The 21581-nt window shown below is 38.3% G+C and overlaps 1 protein-coding gene across 5 annotated transcripts in view; it reads right to left on the reverse strand.

Moving 5' to 3' along the window:
* LOC127425490 (engulfment and cell motility protein 1-like) overlaps nucleotides 1-21581 on the reverse strand; it is a 178930-nt gene that overhangs the window by 13466 nt on the left and 143883 nt on the right. For 4 of the 5 annotated variants that reach the window (XM_051671552.1, XM_051671553.1, XM_051671551.1 and 1 more), the window contains 2 exons: nucleotides 7490-7653; nucleotides 3971-4083 (listed from right to left, as the gene is read on the reverse strand). In XM_051671552.1, the coding sequence (XP_051527512.1) occupies nucleotides 3971-4083; nucleotides 7490-7653 (277 nt within the window). Of the gene's footprint in view, nucleotides 1-3970; nucleotides 4084-7489; nucleotides 7654-19704; nucleotides 19918-21581 lie in introns of those variants that run through there. The other variant, XM_051671555.1, reaches the window with a different exon arrangement.

The raw sequence follows: 21581 nt of genomic DNA on the forward strand, positions 1-21581 counted from the left end.
TCTGATCAGACTTGAGTCATTTCAAACACACCTACAGATGCCACAGACAGACTGTCAGACTGCAACATTCAAAGAAGAATCTTCATTAAAATAATCCACTAACCAGGTAAAACAGATGATTTATAGGTTATTAAATACCAATACTGTATTTAACTTCATCTGATTTGAACTGCATTATAATCTCTCACATAATGATTCCTCTTTTCCACAGAATAATTTTCTCCACACGAACAGACTCAACTAATCTTCACAGATTATCTAAGCTAACATTCAAACTCTTTTAATATCCATTTTTATGTTGGTTTACCCATCCAGTCTTCTGTTACTAACAATATTGTATGTCTTTCAAGTGTCCTGCAAGACTTATAATGAGCCTATAAGGAAGAAGCATTCCTACTTTTATCCTGGAAAAGGCAGAGCTGAGAGACTCAATCAAGATTGTGGCAAACAGAAAGAAGAGTACATTTAAAATGTATTATACAGTTGATGTATCTGTTTTCATGCATATGTTGTTAGGAGTCCTTCAAGTGGGTGTTTTCAGTGGTTAAATGACTGTTGTGTTTTGCAAGTGCTGGAGACCAGGTCAACAGAGACAGACACAGGAGTATTGTGTATTTCGTGGGTATGATGTCTGATGATGAAGATGAAGATGGTGTTGGAGATGGAGTCCGAGGCTAGTTTTTACACTTTTTACTTCAATAAATATTTCTCGGAGTAGGTTTATTTTTTGAAGCCTTTTCTGTATAGAGACACACACCTTAAAGCCTTGGCTGCAAAAAAACTCCACGTTATTGACCAGGAAAAAGATACATGTTCAGCACACATTGACCTAACAGCATGTTGTTGCAAAGGTAACATGGTTGCACCCTCACCCAGACAGACATTTTTTGGGAGCCCTGTGGAGGTAAGGAGTTTGCAGTGGCCAATAGCCGTCAAGATGTAGGGATGTGCTAAATAAATTGTAACCAATAAAATGAAAATCAGTGTAAGCAGTGACACAATGGTTGTCAAGATTAAGTTTAAGGGCAGCCAATCCAGTTTGAGATAAATGACCAATGGGGTGACCATTTTATCCAAAAGGTGAGAAATGCAAATGTTACTCAGGTGTGAAAAAGTCTCCTGACAGACAACTTAAGGGGATTACTTACCATGGCAAAAAATGACCATAACACGGAAGGAATCGTCAGTCACTATACATCCTAAATGGTATATAATCGGATGTATACGGGCCTGTGGAATTTGAGACTCTGGGCCAGTAGATTTCTGAAAACGTCTGAATTTCAGCGGTTTATACTGGAGTCTACTGGGCCGGATACAGCTCTTTTCATGCAGTGAGCTGTGTTTCAGTCTACCATCTAAGAACAGTCCATGAAAGCTTGCTGAAAAGGTTAGTTGCGCACGGACAAAAGGAATTGTCTAAAATTGGGTTATCTTGAGATGAAAGATATCTGAATTGAGGTGGCTTCATGTGTATGGTGCCTTCTGATGGGAAACTCATTCTAAAGATGGTATTAGAGAGTATAACATACAGTTTATGAATGTCCTGTTGCAAGCCATTGAAATTGGAAATACATTCAATGCGATTCAGTTTTGATGACTGAACATGAATAGAAATAAATGATAATATCACGAAGGTTACTATAACATTAATATACGGAATGTAAGTGAGAGATCTATATTTCTGCTTAAGAAGAAGAACCTGATATACAGTATAATATGTGGAAATGGGCAAGGGTAAAGGTTAAAAGTTATTTTTTATTCTTAGCAGTTAGCAACCTGAAGGGTGCACACAAACTCGCAGCGATTAAATTGCTGAAGTTGCTGTACTGTTGGTTGCTAGTAGGTGTTCCTACTCAACTGCTGTATCCAACCGTATCTGGCAGCAGATCCACCGCATTACCATTAGTAGAAGAAGAATTGCGTCACTTTGCATTTGCATACAATATAACTTTGTCAGATCTCCAACAGTCTCCACTGCTCATGTCGCCTTGAATCGGCAACTCTCATTAAAAATGAAGGACTGCTGGTCGCTTTGTCACTCAAATTGCTGTCAATGCAGTTTGACTGCACATTTGTTACATCATTCAGATTATGAGAGAGTGTCATATTAGTTATTTTAATTGCAAACAGGTATTCTCAGATAATTAAAGTTGTTGATTGTGAGCAAAAAACCTGAGAACATTTTCCATTCAAACAAATGAAACTCGAAACAGAAAATAGGCAGTGATGGCAATGAAACACAGTGTGAAAATTGTCAGCCAGATAGAAGAAAAGAGTGAGAGGAAGAGCAAGAATGAGAGATGAAGGAGGGTGGGGACCCTGAAAGAGAGAGACAGGCAGACGGATGCATAGCAAGAGACAGACAAGGTGTCTAGTCTCCGAAGGATCTAATCCTGTAGAAGTGTGAAGAGCATTAAATTATTCGGCTAACTGATAAGGCCTCCTTCTGAGCTCAACAGACAACCTTCCTCTTCAGCCAGTTGCCGTAGAAGGCGATATTACATTCAATGATCCTTCAACTCTCCAATCTGCGCTGTAAGCTTTATCACTCCCACCACTCAGCGCTTGTTTGAAATTGGCCCCATTCTTTTGCTCTCTCAGCAACGGACAAGGCTATTTTTCACACGTGCTTAATCATTCTGTCGGTTTAATAATAGCAGTCATAAAAATATTCAGAGAAAGGATCTATTTCAGAGTTTAAGTAAGATAGTTGAATAAAAGCTGCCTCTTAAGACAACGTTTTGAATATGTAGATATCTTTTGTTTGTGACAGGATTGAAAACCCCTAATTTTTGTCCCATGAAGATCTCTAAAAATTCCTGTAATTCTGATGTTCTATTCGAGAATGAGAATGACCTTAATAGAGATCACCAACAAAAGCGGGAAAATTGAATTCATTATGTGTTAAGGGACTGGTTCACCCAAAAATTATAATTCTCTCATGATTTACTTATCTTTAAACCATCCCAGATGTGTATGTCTTTCCTTCTTCAGCAGAACTGAAAGTAAGATTTTTATAAGCAGATTTCAGCTCTGTATGTCCATATAATGAAAGCAAATGTGCCATGATGCTGCTGGCTGTTTGACGGTCCAAAAGGCATATTTAGGCAGCATAAAAGTAATCTACACAACTCCAGTCCATCAATGAATGTCTTCTGAAGCAAATCGCTAGGTTTGTGTAAAAAAATATATAGACAATTTAAACGTAATTAACTTTTAAAAAATGCTTTCTGCTACCAGTAGACCCATCACGGAGCTGTTGCGTGACTTAAGTGCAATGGCGTGTTCACGCGAGAAGTCGAAAGCGCGTTTTGTATACAACAGAGGAACAAATGTCATGTGAAAGTTAGTTCATTTCAAACAGAAATACAGCAGTGGGCGGAAGCAACGAGTTAAAGTTAAAAACATTTTAATTGTCGATTTGTTTCTTACATAAACCTATCAATTTGCTTCAGAAGACATTCATTGATCGACTGGAATCATGTGGATAGGTATGTCTTTTGGACCGTCAAATAGCCAGCAGCCTCACGGCACCCATTCACTTTCATTGTATGGACAAACAGAGCTGAAATCTGCTTAAAAAAATCTTCACTTCAGTTCTGCTGAAGAAGGAATGTCATCATCTATGATGGCTTAAAGGTGAGTAAATCATGAGAGAATTGTCATTTTTGGGTGAACTAATTCTTTAAGCAGATAGGCAGCTACGCTAGGTTTCAGTGAACAGAATACTGACATCAAAACTCCAGACCCAGAATTGTTTCATGTACACTCCCAGAGAAATACATAGTACCTGAGAAAATTCAGCAGCAAGTGTGCCTCTTTAAAGAAGGAAAAGCATTAGTATTCTACAAACTCTCTGAAGGAATCTTTAAAAATGTAAAATATTTCATGCAACAGGGCAAAAAGGAAAACCCCACCCTTATCATGTTTTAATCAAGTTTTTGCCTGATCAAGTTTGTGTGTTTCGTACCCTGTCTCCTTCGGCTGCTTATCTTCCGGAAGCAGGTGCCCTCACACAGGCGATTGAGGCGCTGCTGTTTGATCAGCTCCATGATCTCTGGCTGGATTTTCTCCCTAAGCTCCCTGAAGAAACATTGAATCACACATGAAACATTATGACGAACAGATTAAAGGACTGATCCACCTATATGCACTTTAATAGCAGTTCACACAAAGAAATATTCATCATGTGCAGAGCATTAAAAACACAATTGATCATTAGGCAAACAGGGCCTCAAATCTAAAGATCATTTATTTTGCTGTACGCTCTACCATGTATATCCTCTACAAATGAATGCGTACTGTAATCATTAAATACTAATTAAAGTGAATTATTCATGACTCTGAGGCACACAGGACATGTGAAGCATGCAGTTATATAACAGCATTATGGAATGAGGTCATTTCTGTACTGGCATTATACCCTTTATCTTTGTGGCTTTGATCATTTTAAATTAAAGTGTAGAGATTTAAAGATTTGAAGAAGAGAGTTTTGTTCAGGTGTTCAAAGGCCTCTCCAACATCCAAATAATTTATAACAGATTTTAAGTCATTTAAATTTTGACACATACTATGCGCACCTAGTAAATGGCTAAGTGGGTTTCGATTTTTGTTTTTGTATCATTTTATTTAATTTTTTTTATTTTTGTCAGGAATTATGTTCCATATTTTATGGAACCAAAGAACAAAACAACCCCCGTCATGCAGGTGAACTATTTTTTTAAATAATGACTAATAGATCAATGATTTTAGCAAGCTAGGACACTAGAATCTTGCTAATAAGTTAGACCTTAGCTACTATCTACAGTTGTGCTCAAAAGTTTGCATACCCTTGGAGAATTGGTAATAATTTTTAAAGAAAACATGAGCGAGCAGGCAAAACACATTTCTTTTATGGGATTCATATTCAACTGTAGGTTATAACAGAATGGCACAATCATAAAACAAAACATGGCAACAAAGAAAAAAAAATGAAATGACCCCTGTTCAAAAGTCTGCATACCCTTAGTTCTTAATACTGTGTATTGCCCCCTTTAGCATCAACGACAGCGTGCAGTCTTTTGTAATAGTTGTCTATGAGGCCCCAAATTCTTGCAGGTGGTATAGCTGCCCATTCGTCTTGGAAAAATGCCTCCAGGTCATGCAAAGTCTTTGGTTGTCTTGCATGAACCGCACGTTTGAGATCTCCCCAGAGTGGCTCGATGATATTAAGGTCAGGAGACTGTGATGGCCACTCCAGAACCTTCACCTTTTTCTGCTGTAACTACTGGAGGTTCAACTTGGCCTTGTGCTAAGGGTCATTGTCGTGCTGGAAAGTCCAAGAGCGTCCCATGCGCAGCTTTCATGCAGAAGAATGCAAATTGTCTGCCAGTATTTTCTGATAACATTCTGCATTCATCTTGCCATCAATTTTCACAAGATTCCCCGTGCCTTTAGAGCTCACACACCCCCAAAACATCAGTGAGCCACCACCATGCTTCACAGTGGGGATGGTATTCTTTTCACTATAGGCCTCGTTGACCCCTCTCCAAACATAGCGCTTATGGTTGTGACCATAAAGCTCTATTTTGGTCTCGTCACTCCAAATTACAGTGTGCCAGAAGCTGTGAGGCGTGTCAAGGTGTTGTCGGGCATATTGTAACCAGGACTTTTTGTGGCATTGGCACAGTAAAGGCTTCTTTCTGGCAACTCGACCATGCAGCTAATTTTTGTTCAAGTGTCGTCGTATTGTGCTCCTTGAAACAACCACACCATCTTTTTCCAGAGCAGCCTGTATTTCTCCTGAGGTTACCTGTGGGTTTTTCTTTGTATCCTGAACAATTCTTCTGGCAGTTGTGACTGAAATCTTTCTTGGTCTACCTGACCTTGGCTTGGTATCAAGAGATCCCCGAATTTTCCATTTCTTAATAAGTGATTGAACAGTACTGGCATTTTCAAGGCTTTGGATATCTTTTTATATCCTTTTTCATCTTTATAAAGTTCCACTACCTTATTACGCAGGTCTTTTGACAGTTCTTTTCTGCTCCCCATGGCTCAGTATCTAACCTGCTCAGTGCATCCACGTGAGAGCTAACAAACTCGTTGACTATTTATACACAGACACTAATTGCAATTTAAAAAGCCACAGGTGTAGGAAATGAACCTTTAATTGCCATTTAAACCTGTGTGTGTCACATTGTGTGTCTGTAACAAGGCCAAACATTCAAGGGTATGTAAACTTTTGATCAGGGCCATTTGGGTGATTTCTGTTATCATTACAATTTAAAAAGGAGCCAAACAACTATGTGATAATAAATGGCTTCATATGATCACTATCCTTAAATAAAAGACAGTTTTTTTGCATGATCAGTCATATTTTCAAAATCAATGCCAAAATTTCACAGTTTCTGCCAGGGTATGCAAACATTTGAGCACAACTGTATATACTATTAAAAACAGAGCTGGACATTTGATATTCCTGTTATAGCGACTAGATGGAACCATGTTACATATTTCACAAACCTGTCAAGAAAATGTCCTGGTCATATTAAACCCCAAATCAATACAGAAGGGAAACAATAGGCTATATTTTGAATAAATACAAATTATGCCTACATTTAGGACCATTCAGATTTTTTGCATTGTGACATTATTTTCAGAACACTTAAGCACATTTTACCCACAAGTTCTCATTACTGTAACACGCCGAGACATTTTACTTTTACTATTCCCATTGTTTTCAATAATGATTCTCATTACCGTAACAGTATTTATTTTTAATTTTTTTAATTTGATTTTTTTTGCTGTATTATTTTTTTTTAAATATGCTGTTGTAGGATGATTTTTTAAAAGTTAAAATCTGCGAAAATGAAAAGCAGTACCAGGCTAGTACTACTATGATAAATAAATACTCTACAATTTAAATAATATATCATTTTTTCACATTGCGGTAATGATAATATCACAATGACCATCTTGGATTGTGGTAATGAGAATTGATGGGTAAAATGTGCTTAGCTGAAACTGTAAATAACTGAAAAGAATTGCAAAATGTGAAAAATCTTAATTGCCTTAAAATATAGGCTTAATTTTCTATATGCAAAATATAATTTCAAATTTGTTTGTTTTATTTTTTGGAGTAAAATAAGACCAAGACATGTTTCTTGAAAGAACATGAAATTGTGAGTGATATTATTACATCCTGAGTTCAAATGTCATTGTTTGATAAGCTATGAAAGGTCAACATGAACATTACCAAATAACTCTATGTTACTAATGTTAATATTGTTACATGTTAATATTCCGGAATATTCTCACTCCAGCTGAATGATACTACTGTAATGCAGCTGGCAATTTATTTAATGGAGACTCTTCTGAATATCCATGAGTTATGCTTCTTTTCAATCATAAGTAAGACACAGGTGCAGGCATGGTCCAAAACTGGGTGAGACTTATGTGGAAATTGGGTGTGTCAGATAACTAAACAGCATCTAGTGTGCATCAGACTCACAGGATTGGCCGCGATTGAAAGTCCTCCTGGTTCATCCTCTCGGACTGGCGCAATTTGAGGATTTCAGTGTAGCTCAGATTTTGAAGACGACCCTTAAACTGATCCAGAGAGTTAGGCTTGATGGTGAGAGCACGAGTGATCTGTTCCTTCACCACCTGCATCACCTATAACACAAAAACAAACACTGATAGTTATTTATCATTCAGGTAAACAAAACACTTATTCTTATCAATATGACTCAATCTTTTCTTTTTTTCTTTTTTTTCTTTTCTTATTTTATCCCCTTTTCTCCCAATCTGGAATGCCCAATTCCCACTACTTAGTAGGTCCTCGTGGTGGCACGGTTACTCATCTCAATCTGGGTGGTGGAGGACAAGTCTCAGTTGCCTCCGCTTCTGAGACCACCAATCCGCGCATCTTATCACATGGCTCACTGTGCATGACACCACAGAGACTCACACATGTGGAGGCTCATGCTACCCTCCGCGATCCATGCACAATTTACCATGTGCCCCATTGAGAGTGAGAACCCCTAATCGCAAACACAAGGAGTTTACCCCATGTGACTCAATCTTTTCTTTATTTTGGTACAGATTTTGAATCATAAAAGGACAAAACATCAGCCTGCTGACTGTTCAAACAGGATGTAGAACCAGACTGTCATACTTATGACAGCACAAGGTCACTATAATTTACACAAAATGACACATATTGCCTTTAAATGAAGGCTGAGGATTTGCATTCAAAGACAAAAAAGTTGCTGAAAAAATAAAGAAAAGTGAACAAACAAACAATTATTTTCTATTCCTTCTTCACATAGATTGCACAAACACCTCAAGAAATCTGATGATATCAACTGCCTTTATAATTAAAAAGCCAAAAAGTCGCAATCTATAATCAAGAGTCTTGGGTGCAGAATATAAACCCAAGAATCTTGCACACAAGGCGAGAGAAATTCATTACATTTATTTTGTTAGAAAACACCTTCTTACCTAAGCGACTTACAAAACAATGCACAAATCACATTTGAGGAAGCTCCAAAAACATGTACAGTAGATAAAATACAACCTCGTAAAAAATTTAAATGGCAAGTTAATGCCGAAACACTAGCCAAAACACTACTTCCCACACACCTAGATTCAATGACTCCCTAAACACTTCATAGGCCCTGTCCCAAATGTCACCCTAAGCCTTAGTAATCCTCCTAAAAGCCCACACTTTGGTGATGCAATGTTGTGTGGACTGTTGTGAATAGTCCGATACTACAGATTTTTATTAGTCGACTTGTCAAGGCCATTCGAGTCGAATTAAACTATTTGTGACAATATTCCACCCCACACCCCCAACAGAAATCCCACTCCCCTACCTGTACAATCATGCAGTACACGATAGACAGATCTATATTTTACACAATTTAACGGGTTTTAGGTAGTTATTTATAACTTAAAATCAAAGTAGCTAGATGCCATTAGGCATTAAATAAAGTAGCCAGCTAACAGTGCCTGGGGTTCTATAGGTTGCCATGGAAGTACACATAGTGCTTTCACACATGAGGGGGAAATTATAACTGACGGTCAGAGCGTTGTTTTGTATGTAAACTGATCAGATGGAATAAACATCAACCATTAAGTTATGTCCTCGTAAGCACCTTTTTATGACAAGTGTGCAACAACAGGTAGGCATACACTGAGCTGTAATGTAGATAAAAGTTAACATAAGTGTCAGAACATTATTAATCTTAGTCTTGACTACCTGTAGCTGCAAGCGGTTCCGCCTCCTCTTGCAGCTTGCTCGGATGGTTACGGTTGACCCCTCTCATGGCCTCAGGGATGAACTAAAGATGTTTGAAGTGAGGATCAAATGTGCAGGTGACAATGGGGATGCAATCTGTCAGTTCATCATCGGACTACAATTTTTTGTTAGATTTGTGAGGACCCTTCTGAATGATAAATGTAAAAAAAAATGGGACACCCTCGGGACCACAAGTCCACATCAAATGTGCTATTTGGGACAGGGCCAATGACTAAAGGATATTAGTAGTGCATTTATTTAGCGGTTATTGTGTTTTTGTGTAAAGAAAGTATGATATCTAAAGTAGATAAGTCTTGAGACTATAGCCCCAACTTCAGGAAATCTAACCGAATGGTTCTGAGCACGGTTTGGTACGGTCTGATTACAAGCTGTTCCCAACCAAGATTTCTCAGCATGATTAGCCAGCCATACTCGGGACAGAGAACCATTTTGGTGGAACGACTGCAGTGATGTGGCGACTCACGATTGGTCACTTGCTCAGTCAGTGCATTCTAATCCTGATTCCGCAGCAGCACAATGGAAAACGACACCGTAACTGTGCAAACGAGCCTGGATTAATAGAGAACAGCATGATTCAGCAAAAGTAATCTTTTGGCCCGATGGTGGAAAATCGCCTTTTGTCTGCAAGTGATTTGGGTGTTAGCTGTTCTCACAGGTGTTGAAAGTTGGTTCCACCCCTGAGGAGCAAGGATTGAGAAGTTACTCTGGACAAGCGGAAACCCTTCATGTGTTGAGGAGGGGAGTATTGTTTCCACTCTTTTCAAGGCACAGTTTTCCTAGACATTTTATATTGCCCAAAGGGTGTAATAGTCAGGCAAAAACAAGATGTCATGATGTATATTGTGGTTATTAGGTGGTTATTTTTTTCTGAATAACATATTCGTCAATTTAATTACATTTTAATTATAATAATTAATAATAATTTTCTTTATTTATCACACATTATACATTTGCACATATACAGTGAAATTCTTCTTTTTCACATATCCCAGCTAGGCTGGGGTCAGAGTGCAGGGTCAGCCATGATACAGCACCCCTGGAGCAGATAGGGTCAAGGGCCTTGCTCAAGGGCCCAACAGTGGCATCTTGGCGGTGCTGGGGCTTGAACCCCTGACCTTCTGATCAGTAACCCAGAGCCTTAACTGCTGAGCTACCACTGCCCCACTGCCTTTATTATCAAAATGGCGTTTAATCAAATGAATTACAATTTTAATCATATGAAAATATATATTTTTTAATTAATTAAATTTTTCAACAAAACTGCATTATTTTCACCAAATGAAGTGCTTTTATTCAAAATTCTTACACTCTCACATTCGGAAACAACACTGTAGCAACACAATATTTTTGTCAAATGAAGTGCTGCACAACAGATCACCACAGATGTGAGATATATTTTTTTAATACACTAGTATTATTTAATTACAGTACACATTACATTACTAAACAGTAGTAATATCTTTTAATATCTAATGTCTCTTTTCCCCATTTCACACGTCCATTTAAATCAAGATTTTATTTTGCCGTTTATGTGTGTTTTTGATGGTTGTTTCTTACCGGATAAACAATTCATTACATGGCCAAGTGTCATTATTAACTCCAAAAAGCTGTGATATAATTAGATAAATATATACAGTCTGTAGGTGCTATGCGCTTCAGATCGCTCTGCTCTCTGTCATCTACTACACAAACACATACACAGCGCGTTTGTGATGATCATGATTAGGACTGCACAATTAATCATATTTTAACCGCAGTTATGGTTTCTGCCTCTCACAGCTAATTAAGCATAACCGTTTGCGATATTATTATATCTTTTGAAGACTATTTTCAACTCAACAAAAAATCTGCGGTCCGACCATTGTCACTGTGTCAAATGTTTTTGTAGTTAACACTACAGCAATATTGGAACAAAAAAAAAAAAAAAAAAAAAATTATTTTGCACTTTATTGCTACTTATGTTTCATCTGAGAAATGCAGAAATGACAGCAGATGAGCAGAGAATGTACGTGACAGAGCTTCTTTCATGACAGTCAACATTTGGTTTGTTTCACAATGCGCAGTCGCCGGCAGTGACAAAACTATATGAATATGTGTAGGATGTGTTGGAACCCTGGGGGAGGCTAGCCAAACAGAGGCATGGTAACCTGGTTGAGAAGTACTGTTTGACAAAGAACTGAATTTAATGTGGAGCGAGGACATGGATGACAGGAGGAGAGTCTTGAAACAAATTCTGTCTGGAAGTGACAGCCAGCAAAGGTATGTGTCTTGCACAAAGGTATGACATGACAATTCAGCAGATATCTTTTCTTCATCAATATGATACAGAACCTTCAGAAATGCCCGACTGCTGTAGAGCCACAGCTTCCCCATTGAGCCTGATGAATGCCCAGCTCGAAATCACAAACAAGGGTTGGCATACGCAGACAGCCTCGGGCTACAGATCATATGCTTGTATGTATCATATGCACAGCTTGGTGGCGCAACACTGGATGAGTTGTGGAGCTGGAACTGAATGCAGTTGACATTCAAGCATGCATCCCCTCCTTGGTATCCTGGTAAGCAGGTGCCATTGGTGCGCAAAGCAGGATTAGATAGGGTTTAATTAGAGATAAGACTGGGCCAAGGTCAGGGCCCCCTCTCAAATCACCAGGCTGATATGCCCAAGCCTGACGAATGAGAGGCGTGATTGCTGTAGAAATAGACGGCTTCATTCAAAAGGGGATGGTTTTCGACAGCTGCAGGTGGGGAGACGGAGAAGACAACGTTTCCACTTGAAATAGTCCCTTATGGCAGGGGAAGCAATTTTTTCAGCACATTCGCAAATTTTTCACGGTTAAAAAATTAATCAATTTTATCCAAGGTGCTCTCTCACTTCCTTTTTACCAGCCCCTGTGAGTCAAGTTGTAATGGCTGAAATAGAGGCAGACTTTTATTTGTGAGGATGAGGTGACATGGGGGAGTGGTGAAATTTCAGCTGCCGATGTAGTGGGTGGTGATATTTTTGAATAAAGCGGAAAAGGGCCTTTTTTCTTTAGACAAACAGAGGACATCTAGACTAAGTGTGTCACTGCCTCATTGAGAAGTGTGTGAGGCTTCAAGCACCCTGCCATCCTTATTGTCTTTCCTTCGCCTCTCCTCTCCCGAGCTTCTAAATGCACAGAGCACACTCGCCCACTGTGTGTCAGCCTTCAGATAATACAGACTGACATACAGTGGTGAAGAAAGGATGTGTGCGTGTTCGCATGAGAGTTCAAAAATTGAGAGTGCTCTTAAGACCATGGCTGTTATTATGCATTGGACCATATATTCTGATTTATTTTGAAACATCAGACCTTTTATTATATACTCAAAGGTACCTGCACTATATAATGCATCTAAATGTCAAAGCCAAAACACCATTTAACAAATATACTGCTTCCCTCAAGCACAAAAAACAGGGGATTAATCTTAATTTTATAGTGTTTCCGAAGCATCTTAAAAAAATGAGTGGGCTTGTGGGATCAGAACTGTGCCATTAAAAGCTATGAAGAGAGGAGAGTTACAACACAAAGCAATCTCTTAGAAAATACAAAAAAATAACACAGAAACACAGTTAATATGACCAAAATTAAATTTCTTAACCATGTTAATAATCTATTACTGATCATTTTCATTCAGTCAAGTTACTTCGGTCACATTTCACTATGTGAAACTAATAATCTTATGCTAAAATGTATGTACCTTTAATTTATTTACAATTGGGGAGAGGGGTTTCTGTTTTTAATTATTTTCTGTTGGATCTATATATTTTTATGTATATACAGTTGAAGTCAGAAGATTACATACACTTAGGTTGAAGTCATTCAAACAAATTTTTTAACCACTCCACAGATTTAATATTAGCAAACTATAGTTTAGGCAAGTCGTTTAGGACATCTACTTTGTGCGTGACATGAGTAATTTTTCCAACAATTGTTTACAGAGAGATTGTTTAACTTTTAATTTACTATATCACAATTCCAGTGGGTCAGAAGTTTACATACACTGTTAACTTTAAGCAGCTTGGAAAAGTACAGAAAATTATGTCAAGTCTTTAGGCAATTAGCTTCTGATAGGCTAATTGGAGTCAACTGGAGGTGTACCTGTAGATGTATTTTAAGGCCTACCTTTAAACTCAGTGCCTCTTTGCTTGACACCATGGGAAAATCAAAAGAAATCAGCCAAGACCTCAGAAAAAAAACATGTGTGAACATCTACAAGTTTGGTTCATCCTTGAGATCAATTTCCAAATGACTGAAGGTAGCAATGTTCATCTGTACAAACAATAGGATGAAAGTATAAACACCATGGGACCACACAGCCATCATACCGCTCAGGAAGGAGATGCATTCTGTCTCCTAGAGATGAATGTAGTTTGGTGCGAAAAGTGCAAATCAATCCCAGAGCAACAGCAAAGGACCTTGTGAAGATGCTGGAGGAAACAGGTAGACAAGTATCTATATCCACAGATACTGCTCAGCAAGGAAGAAGCCACTGCTCCAAAACCACCATAAAAAAGCCAGACTACAGTTTGCAAGTGCACATGGGGACAAAGATCTTACTTTTTGGAGAAATGTCCTCTGGTCTGATGAAACAAAAATGGAACTGTTTGGCCATATTGACCATTGTTACGTTTGGAGGAAAATGGGTGAGGCTTGCAAGCCAAAGGACATCATCCCAACCGTGAAGCATGGGGGGGGGGGGGGTGCTTTGCTGCAGGAGGGACCGGTGCACTTCACAAAATAGATGGCATCATGAGGAAGGAAAATTATGTGGATATATTGAAGTAACATCTTAAGACATCAGCCAGGAAGTTAAAGCTCGGTCGCAAATGGGTTTTCCCAAATGGACAATGACCCCAAGCATACCTCCAATTTTGTGGCAATATGGCTTAAGGACAACAAAGTCAAGGTATTGGAGTGGCCATTACAAAGCCCTGACCTCAATCTGAGGGCAGAACTGAACTTCTGTGGGCAGAACTGAAAAAGCGTGTGCGAGCAAAGTAGGCCTACAAACCTGACTCAGTTACACCAGTTCTGTCTGGAGGAATGGGCCAAAATTCCAGCAACTTATTGTGAGAAGCTTGTGGAAGGCTACCCAAAACATTTGATCCAAGTTAAACAATTTAAAGGCAATGCTATCAAATACTAACAAAGTGTATTTGAACTTCTGACCCACTGGGTATGTGATGAAAGAAATAAAAGCTGAAATAAATCATTCTCTCTACTATTATTCTGACATTTCACATTCTTAAAATAAAGTAGTGATCTTAAGGGAATGTTTTCTACAATTAAATGACAGGTATTGTGAAAAACTGAGTTTAAATGTATTTGGCTTAGGTGTATGTAAACTTCTGACATGAACTGTAAAATAGTCAACAAAACATCTGTATTAGGTAGAAAACAACAAAGAAAAAAATCATGATTTCATGGGACTTGAAAAATAATGTTAAAGGATTTTTATACCCCTTAATTATTTTATATTCGATAAGCTGTCTGCAGAACTGATGAAACAAATAACAAATGGATTTTCTGGCTGATTAAGGTTTAATACAAATTTGTCCTTTGGGGTCCAAACCAATTCCAAACTAATGACTCTAATACACAAGCCAAAACGGACCGCCCACAGTCTGTGCCCTAATCGTCTGATGCTTATAGTACACAAAACTGGAAAACGCTTTCTCGATCAGTCAGCACAAATCTGATTGGCTGGTTCAATGGAACTTCCATGAGTAGACAGACACAGGACATTTTATAAGTCTGCCTGGAAGCAGAGTTGTGTTCACAAGGTTTCACATTGCTAGAATGAACACTTGAGGATGCAATAATCACAGAATTTACCCAAGTTTGCCAGGTTAGTGACATCAAATCTTTTAAAGATATTCAGAGTTTCGTTTAAGGAATTTAGCAGAAAGTGAATCAGATATCCATGAGTAGAACTGCATCTTCAGCTTTGTTTACTTAGTTATGTCTGTGAAATTCTCTATAATGAGGTTTTCTGTGCTGTACTTAGACTCTCTACACATTTTCTGCTATTCTCCCATGTGTTATGTGTGCAATCACTCGCGGAGACTTGTGCGCCATTATATAAATAATTTTTTCTTTGATTATGATATGATACATCTCTGATAATGCCGCCCCTAAACATCCCGCAATTAAAAAATCTGACTGTGATTGGTCGCTTTACATGTCAGTTAGAAGGCTTTTCCAGTCTAAATGGGCGGTTCTTGGCCAATTGAAACAGCTATAGAGCCCAGAGCTTTGCCGCATTCATAGGTCTGGCTACGCAAGACTAAATTGTATTTAACTAGACCATTACATTCTACAATAATACATAATTTTTATAGTTAGCAAACTATCAATAACAAAACAATAAAACAATCAGAGACATATATTATGTGAATATAATGTAGATATTACAGTTTCGTAGTCTAAGGGGGTGCACTGTACATACAGGGCATGTTTTTGTCTTCATAAACAGCATGAAGGTGTGCAAAGGAATGGAACAGAATGCAGGGTTTTTTTTTAAAACCATTTTCAATTTGACATGGCAACTTAAAAATCTAACCTTCATGGTACAGGATGCTGAAAATCCAGAGAGACACTACATGAATGAACAAAGAATTCTTTCTGATGAATGTGCACATAGACTAACGGGATGCAAAAATGTCCCCCTAAGCCCCATGATACAGGTCAGTGCTGTTCAAGATACGACCCCTGAAAAGCCCATGACATCAGCCCATGTCAAGCTCATGATACCAGCAGTTAGTGGCCAGACCTCGCCATGGCTCCAGGTTTCTGCAAGTTGGTTCTCTGGCATCTTTTTGTATCTTCAGCAGTTTTCTCTCCACGCAGCAAACAGCCAATCAAATCACTGTCATGCCTCTAAATCCGGCCACGCAAGATGTATCGCTCCTGTCCGATTTTAATTACAACTTCGCACAACTATCCATCATAAATTTGCATATGTGCCTCTCTTTTTTAAACGTAAGCACATAATTAATAGTCTTATTTATTTCCTACCTTTAATTATGCACAGAATGTGACTCAGTCAGACCGGGAGAGCTTATTTTTTTATGTTCTCGGGAACATCAATCACATTGTATGAGTTTATGAGTGGCTTTGCTGCAAACAAAGTTGAAGACTAGAATAGGATTATATTTATTCATGATCTATAATATTTTTTCCAACATATCAGACACAGGACCTTCAATAAATATGCCATTTACAGACCATTCTGCATATGTTGTTCAAACGTATACTGGTAACAGGCACTGGATGTTGTCAACAGATTGCAAACTGACAAATCTGGTGATCAAACCATGGTTTTTAGGGTCAAAACCCAAACTTTGCTAATATTGCTACAGATCTCTAAAAATAAGGACAGGACTGCCTAGTTAGCCTCAGTAGTCATCAATGATCAAGTTGCAAGCCTATTTATCATGCTTAAAAGACCAACTTAACCAGCCTGCAACTTCCATGATGGTCTAGGTTGGTTTATGCTGGTTAATGCTGGTCTAGCTGGTGGATCAGCATATCAGTATTGTTCACCAGCAAAAGCAGTGTTCACCAGTGTTTTTTGTTTTTTTTTCTTCAGCAGGGCATTTATCAAACGATAACATCCATTATGCATATTCATCGTAGCAGCTATGGCAATCTGTGGCCTCCACATCAACACACAAGCCTTTGCCACAACTGCATCAATTGTGCTATCACCTGATAATGATCATTTACAACCTGTCAATCATCCAAATAGTGTTTAGATAATAAACCTTATTCTCCATAAACAAATGAAAGGAAACTGAAAAAAATTTGCAGTGCATGCTGAGAAGCATGTCTTTTCTCCATCTCCACATTAATATTGCTTGTTATGGACCATTGGAGTAATCAAGTACAAAAAAGAAAAGGGACATTCATCCATTCCACAACCGACATGCTAACTGTATTGTTCCTCCCCTTAATGATCTTTATAACAGTTCATAATGATTCACATCAAAGAAATAGACATTACTTCCAAGAAAACAAATAGATCTCATTAGCCGGAAAAATTGAACAACATTGCTGCTGGGAAAACTGACCACAAAACCATGTGATGGATATAGATGCAGCCAGTACAGTTTCATATTGTTATAAATGTTGGGATTCAGCCTATGAATAACAAGCTGGATAGAAGGATAAGACACCTGTGCATGAATATGCATGCTGAAAGAGAGGTCTGCAGGTTTGTGATGGGACATTATGGATCGACTCTGTAGAGGAACAGGTAAAGCCAACAGAAGATCTGATCTCATGTGGAACTGAAAGCAAGTAGGCAAAAAAGCTCAGCAGTCTACAATGGCTCTCCATTCCATTCTCTCTTCAATTTATCTGTGACCTGGCCAAGGTTACAAAGCAGAACCTGGAGCGTTAGTTTTGAAGCAGATTGTTAAATGCTTGCTGAGTGTTGGAAGCCATGGCCTGGCATATTTCACAGGATTGTGGATATCGTTGCTTGGCTGTACAACCTGCAGTTGGTGATGGAGCGATGGCATCTGTCAAGCTTATTTAAAGGATCTCTTTCCTACTCTCTTTTCCTCTGTCTAAAATTGTGATTCCAATAGTGTCATTTTAACATTTTAGCAAAGACATGAGCTATGTTCAGAATAGCGTACTACCATACTACTCTTACTTTTTCTGAAGTATACAGTATACTGTGATAGTATGCAAATTATTTGTGGCATGGAATACCCAGATTAACAAACATATTTGTCAAAATATGCAGTGTACTGATTTATTGTTGGATAACTGATACATTTATTGATGCAGATACATTTATTGTTGGATAATGCATTCTGTTTTACATACAATTAAAACAATAGTAGGCGATATTTTTCAGTAAGCAGTAAGATAGTATTCCTTTCTGAACATAGCCAAATGTTCTGCAGGGAACATCCAGGAAGAGAGATCATATCATAAGTGTATAGCCTCAAATAATGGTTAAAACAGAGAGGATGACCACACAGACACAGATATAGACAACATGCAGAAACTCTTTCAAATCCCCAGAGGGCCAGCGTGGAGCATGCTAAAAGCATGCAGCGCATTAAGGTCACTTAAGGTCTCAGGAGCCCTTACCCCTGAGTTGCATTTGAGAATGTAAGACCACGGTTTGAGTAAAAGAAAAAGCAAATCAAAAGAAAAAAGAACAAACAAACAAACAAACAAACAAACAAAAGAACGAATATACGAGTGATCAAAAAAGTACAAACAAAAAAAGAAACAAAAGAAACAAGTGAGTGAAACAAACAAACAAAACATAAGAAATCGAACAAACAAGCCATTGAAAGAAAAAAGAACAAACCAGAGTGAACAAACAACAGAAAAATAACAGAATACAAGCAAACAAGCAAACAAGTGATAAAAAGAAAAAAGTACAAACAAAAGAAACAAACTAAACATACAAATGGAGAAAGAAAATAGAACGAATGAAATAGCGAACAAACAAAGAGAAAAGAAAGAACAAAAGTAAAAAGTACAAATGAAAGAACAAATTAAGCAAATGAATGAAACAAATAAAAAAATAAAAAATAATAATTATATATATATATATATATATATAAAATACTCCTCAGTCTTGCTGTGTAAACAGAAGTAAAGTGGAGTAGGGAAATGTTTGTGGTCCGGAGACTTGGGTGTGGATGCTGAGCACAACCAAACAATTAGACATCATTCACTTTATGAGATCTTGCAGGTTTGCGCTCTGAAAAAATGCTGCCTGCGATATTACCGTAATCAATCAACATTAAGACGTTCTGACGTGCTGTGGGATTTTTATTGTCTTTTTGATAATCCACTAAAGGTCAATGCTTTGAGCACTGAATCAACAAGAATACACAAAGGACATGGCCATACATACAAAGGAGATTAACTATATTTCCTGTAAAAAGCCTGCAATAAAAGATGCTGGACGGACAGTGTTTATCATAAAAACCATGTCTCTCTTTGTGTGGGATGCATGCACTATTTAAAAAAAAAATTGTAGTACGTAGAGCAACTAGAGGTCAATATACAACAGTATGATAAAGAAATTAAAGAGGCATACACAGTAAACCGCTCATTCATAATAAGTACCCAAGAAGGGGCTGGGCTATGGAAGAGTGCAGGTTGAAGTGAGCGCTTGGCTCTGGATCGCTGCCTCTTTAATCGCAAGCTGAAATCTGCCTCTAACCTAATTACTACAAGCAGCTTCACACAAAGCCTGCCCCATCTGTGCGCTCTCGCTCTCTGCAGCCAGGCACAATTGCAAACAACAGCTCTCTATCATTTCCATTCAGTCCACACCCCTATTCTCTCCATCCACCCGATGAAAGCTCTCCAGTGGGGACCAGGCTTTGCTGTACTCACATGCCATTGTCACCTCCATGTTTGAGAGCGAAGCTTCACACTGGTCAAACCCAGTGTAGCCGAGAAGAACCTTGATCAGGTTCAGGGACGACCAGATTGACTGGAAAGAACGATGAACAGTTGCAACAGATATTGTTTTCTGTGTGGTGCTAATGAAAATGGACCAAGCTTTAGCCACGGCAAGCGTACGTCTGGCTGTTCATGCCCCTCCGTAGGATCAGCATTCTGAATTCTGAGAGCATCTTCAAGCAGCTCAGTTTATGTCCATTTCAGCGCTTAATCCTGATTGGGCAGACGCCACAACAGCGTAAGCCAATTGCTTTGTGGCAAGGGTGATCACATGGTTTGAATACATGGGAGGGTGTCTGGAGAGAAAGATATTGGGAGGGGGAAGGGGTGTTGTGTGCTAGCTTAAACAGAGTCACTACATTACTACTACAGCGCTCGGATGCACTGAAGTGGGCCATTTTTGGTCAGGTGTCGTAACTGCCTTCGTCAGAGCTGATTGGGAGGATAAGACAGCTGTTTATGAACCAAAACACACACACAACACTCGCACACACACACACAATGGCAGATCTACGGGAGTGGGAGTAATTACAATGTGGTTGCCATGGAAACAGGCAAACCATTGCCCATCAAATTTTTGGCCCAAGAGCACCAACGAGAGCAAACCTGCCTGGCTCTCCTCAGCTCCAAACACACACACACACACACACACACACACACACACACACACACACACACACACACACACACACACACACACACACACACACACACTATATTTACAGGATGTGACAGGCCTACCATGGAGAAAGAGAGTGGAGGATGAGAAAAACAGTGTATAAATGTGCGTATAAAAATTAGATATGTGTGTGTGTGTGTGTGTGTGTGTGTGCATAGAGGTATGGGGTGGTGAGATGCAGTCATCTGTAAACAGACAGTCTCTGAATGGAGAGATCCATCAACGCTGTATGAATGTGCAGTGTGCAATATATGGTGATAGTACGGCCTAATAATCGTTTTAACGTCTCACAGGACCCTTCAAGAAAAAACAACAAAATGGAGGATGTGCCAAAAGACAAAAGCTCACAGTCATGACAGCAGTGTAAATTTCTACACAGTTTTTTGTTTTAGTCATATTTTTTAGTCTTTAACGAAAATATATTCTAAAATTAGTCAATATTTAGTCATGTCATATTCATTCATTTTAGTCAGACTAAAATGGCATATAATTTTAGTCAACCAAAATAATATCTTTTAGTTGATGGTATTGTGAAAAATGACAAAAACGTGCGTCAAACTGTAACAGACCAAACTTTAATCAAATATTCAAACATTTAGAAAAAAATTCTAAACATTTTCTTAATTTAAACATGTATCAAACATATAACTGGTAGGTTACATACAAAATACTTTACTGTCCTTGTTGTGAAAAACCTGAGCTCATGAAATAATAGAATATTATGAATATACTGAAATGTTAGCTACTCTTTAAAAGTTACTCTACTGTATTCTGAATTCTTCATGCTTTAGAGACTGTAATTAATTTTTTCATTTTAATTCAGTTTAGGATATTGCATTGCGTGTAGTGTTTTTTTATTTTTATGGAAACAATATATTCACAATGCAAGTTATGTATTTGCTTTATTGTCTGTGCAGATGTAAGTTGAAATATTACATATACACTCACCGACCACTTTATTAGGTACACCTGTACACCTACTTATTCATGCGACTATCTAATCAGCCAATTGTGTGGCAGCAGTGCAGTGCATAAAATCATGCAGATACGGGTCATGACCTTCCGTTAATGTTCACAACAACCATCAGAATGGGGAAACAATGTGATCTCAGTGATTTTGAGCATGGTA

The sequence above is a fragment of the Myxocyprinus asiaticus genome, chromosome 34, assembly GCF_019703515.2.
Source record: "Myxocyprinus asiaticus isolate MX2 ecotype Aquarium Trade chromosome 34, UBuf_Myxa_2, whole genome shotgun sequence".
Lineage (NCBI taxonomy): Eukaryota > Metazoa > Chordata > Actinopteri > Cypriniformes > Catostomidae > Myxocyprinus > Myxocyprinus asiaticus.